Genomic DNA, 7,157 nt, shown 5'->3' with positions numbered 1-7,157 from the left:
AAAGACATGCACCACTACTGCCCCGCTGCTTTTGTCTTCTTGTTTCTCCCTCATTGGAATGTTTTATTTCAGCATTCTGTGGCATTTAGCTTACTCTCTCTTATTATAATTTTTTAAAGATATTTTTAAAAAACAATTTTATTAGATATTTTCTTTATATACATTTCAAATTTCAAATGCTATCCCAAAAGTTCCCTATACCTGCCCCTGCCCTGCTCCCCTACCCACCCACTCCTGCTTCTTGGCCCTGGCATTCCCCTGTACTGGGGCATATAAAGTTTTCAATACTAAGGGGCCTCTCTTCCCAGTGATGGCCGACTAGGCCATCTTCTGCTACATATGCAGCTAGAGACACAAGCTCTTGGGGTACTGGTTAATTCATATTGTTGTTCCACCTATAGGGTTGCAGACCCCTTCAGCTCCTTGGGTGCTTTCTCTAGCATCTTCACTGGGGGCCCTGTGTTCCATCTTATAGATGACTGTGATCATCCCTCCAAGGTCATAGCCTCAGAAGAGTCTTAGTGGGTTCTAAAGCCACATCTCCTCATAATCCATTATGTAGTTATAATGCTTGATTTCATAAAGAACTCTTTGGACTGTCTTATTTCTTTATTTGCTTAATTTGCTTCTCTCTTCACAGACTATGACTATCAAAACACAGGGACGATTTGTTTGTCTTTCAGTGCTTTGTCCCAGGTAGAAATGTGCCTAGTGGATTTCAGTAAATATTTATCAAGTGAATGAAGAATTGAATAACTCACTGAAACAGTCAAGATGTCAAAACAACACTGCAACAGGAAGACAAGTGTTTTGGAAGCAACATTCTTTCCCACATCTTTAGCCTATTTGTTTCGATAAGCAGAGCAAACCCTACATCAAACTGCAACTGAATAATCAGTTTGCATAGCTTTTATCTATAAGCACTTATAGTTTATTATTTCAGTAAAATGAGCTGCGTCCAAATTAACTTGCTGACACTCTTTTGTATATATTAAAACAGGAAGTTCTTAAAAGGTAACCAGCAAAGATATATTTAATGTTGCCATGACTAGCATGTTACTAAAGCAAAATGACCTAAATTTTCTACAATGCCCCAGATGTACATGAGAAAATGATATGAAATCAAAAATATAAGCTTAGAGACAGACTAGGTTAGAGAATTCAGTAGGAGACACTAAGAACTCATTTCAGGGAGTTCTCCAGACAGCTTTACTGGGATCATTGTTCTGCTATAACCTGTCAATGAGTGGTACCCATGGGAAGTATATCTTTCTCTTCATCATCAGCTCCTCAGTGGGAGGTGTCCATGGCACTTGTATCATGGGCCAACATGGCAAACATGAAATTTCTTCAGTCTGTATATTCTTTATTCTTGGAATATCATTCAGGAGAAAGGAAGGTTAGTAACAAGTATACTTGCAGCATTAACAGCTTTTAATCACGGGGCATGTTATGCTTTTTTGGAGGACAGAAAAAAGTTTAGCATCCTAAGGAATATTTTGTATGTAAAAGACATTTATGGACAGTAAGTGTCTTCAGCTGAACTCAACTTCTGTCCCTGTCTTAAGAGATATTAAAGTGGGAGATGGCTGGGAGAAATGAAATGGGATGAATCCCTGGGACTTCCTAGTTATCTAATTTTCAATTGCTAGAAAACGATGGCTTTCTAGCCCTAGAAGACTCCTGTGAAGATAAGACATGTTTACAAGCTAGACATATTAGTCCCTTGCTTTTCTTTTCTTCCTTTGTGGCAAGTATTATCTACATTGAAGTTATAGTACACATACATTTCAAATTTGTGGAGCAGGAAGAGAAGATAGCAAGATGTACATATATGGCCATATGGTCTTCTCTTCTACGAGAGGTTAACAATATATCTGGTTAAGGAATGTTGAAATTATAGTAATTAGAAAATAATGCTGCAATTTCTTTAAATATGTAGAATAACAAAGCCGGTCCTCAATATAAAACATTCACACCCTCTCTTCCATACTCAGCCATTTCCGATTATTCTGTCTCCTACCAAAAGAGAACACTAAATTCGTGATCATAAATGGAAGCAAAATTCACTGTAATAATTAAATGACTATCTAAAGCAGAAAATCAGAACAATCAGAGAAAGGAAAAATGCACAAGGCTGTGGACCGCCTGTAACTCTCTTGCTGTTTTGATGGATAAACAGACAACCCCCTGAAGTATACAGCTTCCTTTTGTAACTGTACTAGTGCTTTATTTAAATGAGTAATTCCCTTGCTTATCACTCTCCACATCCCAACATATTCTATAGACATTACTGAAGGAGTAGAAATGGAGGTGAGATGTGTAATTGAATGAATGCATTTCATTTCACTTAATAAGAGAGAAAGAGAGAAGCAAGAGAGAAAGAGAGAGAGAGAGAGAGAGAGAGAGAGAAAGAAAGAAAGAAAGAAAGAAAGAAAGAAAGAAAGAAAGAAAGAAAGAAAGAGAGAGAGAGAAAGATGAAAGAAAAAACTGGCCATACAGGTCAGTTAACAATTATGCAATCTGATTATAGTCCCATATCTATAAGTCACACTAGGAAAAGGACTAGCTATAAATAAAAACGGAGCCCACTCTCAGACATAATGTTATAGCACACAAACAACAAAGAAACACTAGTTTGTTTAAGGAAATCAGCCCCGGAAGAATGAGGAATTATCAACAAATCCATTCCAACCTCCTCCTTGCACACAACCCATAATACATGAAAAACATGAAGAGAAGAGTTTGATGCAACAAGTCTGCTCTCCTAGCTCATCTTCTCCACCAAACTGGTCATTATGTCTACTTCAGCCAAATGATTACAGGAAAATATTTAATCCCATGCAACCTAAAATAAAGAAAATCCAGATGGCACTTGCGTAAGGAGAAGGTCTGGTTGGTACTGATGCAGCTTCTCGGCCCTGTTTTAACATAGGATCAAATCACACTATATGGAATAATGAACGTGTTGGTCCTCTTACCTCCTGGTGATTCTTGGCCAGCCATTCCTTAATGGTACCTAGGGCAATGACTGCTGCAGGCTCATTTGGAAAACCTGCATGAAGAGCATAGGAAAGCAGATGAATAAAACAAGGAAGGGATGTAGAACTCAACCAAGGATTAAGAATGGATTGATCTCATTACATAGTATCCCCTTCAGTGTGCAAGTGAAATAAGGCTGGTGGTAATACATTTTACATTGGTGTGAAACCAGTTCTGTAAAACATACAAACCAATGAAAGATTTAATAAATAGATCAACTAAATCATGCACATATACTTCATAGTTTGTAATATACTTGCTCTATATATCAGTAGTGCACAGGTCAAAGTTTAATACCTGCCTCAGCTTTTTTGCTTTTTACTGAAAATAGATTTCTTTTTTCCTCATACAAGATATTCTGATTACAGGTCTCCCACACACACACTCCTCCCAGATCCACCTCACCCACCCAAATCCATATCCTTTCTCACTCTCTCTCTTATTAGAAAACAATTAAGCATCTGAAAAATGATAATAAAATAAGATAATCACAAAACAAACAAACTTGAATAGAACAAAACAAACAAACAGAAAAACAAAGAGCCAAAGTAAAAGCACAGAGACATTGGTGAACACAGAAACCCCACAAAAATACCAAATTGGAAACCATAATTTATAAATATATAAAATATAGAAAAAAACATAATATAAAACCCATAATATATATATTATAGGTTTATAGGTAAATGGGAGAAAAGAAGGAAGGAAAGAAAGGAAGAAAGGAAGAAAGGAAGAAAGGAAGAAAGAAAGAAAGAAAGAAAGAAAGAAAGAAAGAAAGAAAGAAAGAAAGAAAGGAAGAAAGGAANAGGAAGAAAGAAAGAAAGAAAGAAAGAAAGAAAGAAAGAAAGAAAGAAAGAAAGAAAGGAAGAAAGGAAGAAAGAAAGAAAGAAAGGAAGGAAGAAAGGAAGGAAGGAAGGAAGGAAGGAAGGAAGGAAGGAAGGAAGGAAGGAAGGAAGGGAGGAAGGAAGAAAGGAACAAAGAAAATAATACTCAAAGTATTATGTAATCTCTTCCCCCCCAAAACAAAATCAAAACCAAAAAAAATACTCCAAAGTTAACATTGAGTTTGTTGTGTGTTTTAAACCTCTTCAGCTTAAAACCCAATAAATGTAGCTAGAAGAAAGCATGTGGTTGGTGCGGAATCATTAGGTCAATACTGTCAATGATCTGCCAAACAGCAAGGAAGATAACATGGCAGTTAGCCTCACAAAGAAATCTATTATCCAGTATTCAATGATGGTGATCCCAGCTCTACTTTGAGACACTAGGGATGACATGTGGGATGAAAATCACATCAACTAACTGACCTTCTGTGGTCGGGTTTGTTTTCACCATAGCAGCAAGAGTGGCAGAGTTATGCTTCATCACAGCATGAACACATGTTAGGGATGTCAGAAGCCCATCCAGGATGGCTTTTTAGCTAATGAGATCTGAACACATCCCTAGACCACCAGAATCATTATACAGTCAGTCAACAGGAATAGAAGGAGTAATCTTAGAGACTCTCATTTCTCTGATGCAAAAAGAGGAGATAGAGGTGACTATTTTATTGAAACATATTTAAAGCTCTGTGCTGGCTTCTTTATCACCAAGCATCATTGCCTTTCTATAAGTCTTCAGTCTCTCTCCTATTCCATGTACCTTTTTGGATTTCCATGTTCCAGTATATTTTATTTCGCTCTATTTTTCATTTTTTAAAAATTATCTGCAAGTACACAATTAAGTTGTAGTTAATGTGTTTATTAAGTTGCAGAATCATCATTGTCCCCAGAGTACTTTAATGGTCCCTGAAGACATTTTGTGCTGTCAACATTCATCCCAAAGCTCCCGTCCTGGCAGTATCTCACTACCATTAGCAGTCTCTTCCTGAATTTTCCAGCACATCTTCTTCCGTATCCTCTTCTGTTTGACTAATTCTTCACAGGTTCCTTTTTTCTCCTTAGAAGTGTCAAATCATTCTGACTGGTGGAATCTCAGGGTAACGTTGGTTTGCATTTCCCTTATCATTAAGGTCTTTGAACATTTCTTTAAGTGCTGCTTAGCCATTCGAGATTCCTCTGTTGTGAATTCTCTGTTTAGTTTTATACCCATTTTTTTTATTGGGTTGTTTAGGTTTTTTGGTGATTGGCTTCTTAAGTTCTGTATATATTTTGCGTATTAGCTCTCCATTGGATGTGGGGTTAGAGAAGATACTTTTCCAATCTGTAGATTGTCAGCTTGTCCTATTGACTATGATCTTTGCCTTAGAGAAGCTTTCCCATTTCATGAGGTCCCATTTATCAATTCTTGATCTTATAGCATGAGCTTTTGGAGTTCTGTTTAGGAAATTTCCCCATGTCAATGAGTTCAAGGCTCTTTCCTACTTTCTCTTCTATTAGAATCAATGTATCTGGTTTTAGGTTGAGGTCCTTGATCCATATGGATTTGATCTTTGTGCAAGGTGACAAATAAGGATCTATTTTCAGTTTTCTACATACAGACTGCCAGTTAGACAAGCACCATTTATTTAAGATGCTTTCTTTTTTTTCATTGTATATTTTAGGCTTTTTTGATAAAGATCAACTGTACATAAGTGTGTGGTTTTATTTATGGATCTTCAACTCTATTACATGGATCAACATGTCTATCTCTATACCAATTCCATGCAGTTTTAATCAATATTGATCCATAGTATAGCTTGAGATCAGGGATAGTGATTCCTGCCCCCGCCCCAAATTCTTGTATTGTTAAGAATGGTTTTTGCTATTCTGGGTATTTTGCTTTTCCAGATGAATTTGAGAATTATTCTTTCTATATCCTTGAAGAACACCAATCAGAATGGCTAAGATCAAAACTTCAGGTGACCTCACATGTTGGCAAGGATGTGGATAAATAGGAACACTTCTCCATTGTTGGTGGGATTGCAAACTGGTACAACCACTCTGGAAAATGGAAATGGAAATAAATCTAGCTGAAGACTGAGCTATACCACTCTTGGGCATATACCCGAAATATGGCCCACCATGTGACAGGGACACATGTTCCACTATGTTCATAGTGGCCTTGTTTGTGATAGCCAGAAATCTGAAACAACTCAGATGTCCCACAACACAAGAATGGATACAGAAAATGTGGTTCATTTACACAGTGGAGTACTACTTAACTATTAAGAATGAGGACATCAGCCAGGTGGTGGAGGTGCATGCCTTTAATCCCAGCACTTGGGAGGCAGAGGCAGGTGGATTTCTGAGCTCGAGGCCAGCCTGGTCTACAGAGTGAGTTCCAGGACAGCCAGGGCTACACAGAGAAACCCTGTCTCAAAAAACAACAACAACAACAAAAAGAATGAGGACATCGTGAGATTTTGAGGCAAATGGATGGAACTAGGAAATATCATCCTGAGTGATGTAACTCAGACCCAAAAGGACATGCATGAGCTGCAGAGACAAAAGTAGAGAAGAGCTTCAGGAAAAGGAGGTCCAGCAACAGGCCAAATTGGGATCTAGCTCAAGAAGAGGCTCCAAGGCCTGATACTATTAATGAGGCTATGGTGTGCTCACAAAAAGGGACCTATCTGGGTCCTTTCCAGCTTCTGGCTATTACAAATAAGGCTGCTATGAACATAGTTGAGCATGTGTCCTCCTTACCGGTTGGAACATCTTCTGGATATATGCCCAGAAGAGGTATTGCAGGATCCTCCGGTAGTACTATGTCCAATTTTCTGAGGAACCACCATACAGATTTCCAGAGTGGTTGTACAAGCTTGCAATCCTATGAACAATGGAGGAGTGTTCCTCTTTCTCCACATCCTCGCCAGCATCTGCTGTCACCTGAGTTTTTGATCTTAGCCATTCTGACTGGTGCGAGGTGGAATCTCAGGGTTATTTTGATTTGCATTTCCCTGTGAGGACACTTTGCCCCTTCTTAGAATTGGGGACAAAATACCCATGGAAGTTGTTACAGAGACAAAGTTTGGAGCTGAGACAAAAGGATGGACCATGTAGAGACTGCCATACCAGGGGATCCATCCCATAATTAGCCACCAAACACTGACACCATTGCACACACTAGCAAGATTTTGCTGAAAGGACCCTGATATAGCTGTCTCTTGTGAGGCTATGCCGGGGCCTAGCAAA

General features: G+C 38.3%; 1 protein-coding gene across 7 annotated transcripts in view; it reads right to left on the bottom strand.

Moving 5' to 3' along the window:
• Positions 1–7,157, bottom strand: part of Macrod2 (mono-ADP ribosylhydrolase 2) — a 1,935,542-nt gene that overhangs the window by 551,089 nt on the left and 1,377,296 nt on the right. For all 7 annotated transcript variants that reach the window (XM_021155700.2, XM_029471903.1, XM_029471913.1 and 4 more), the window contains exon 8: positions 2,982–3,055. In XM_021155700.2, coding sequence (XP_021011359.1) covers positions 2,982–3,055 — 74 coding nt within the window. The remainder of the gene's footprint in view (positions 1–2,981; positions 3,056–7,157) is intronic.

This window comes from Mus caroli, chromosome 2 (assembly GCF_900094665.2).
Source record: "Mus caroli chromosome 2, CAROLI_EIJ_v1.1, whole genome shotgun sequence".
Classification (NCBI taxonomy): domain Eukaryota; kingdom Metazoa; phylum Chordata; class Mammalia; order Rodentia; family Muridae; genus Mus; species Mus caroli.
Note: the sequence above shows the minus strand (reverse complement) of the source record. Positions and strands in the feature narration are given on the sequence as shown.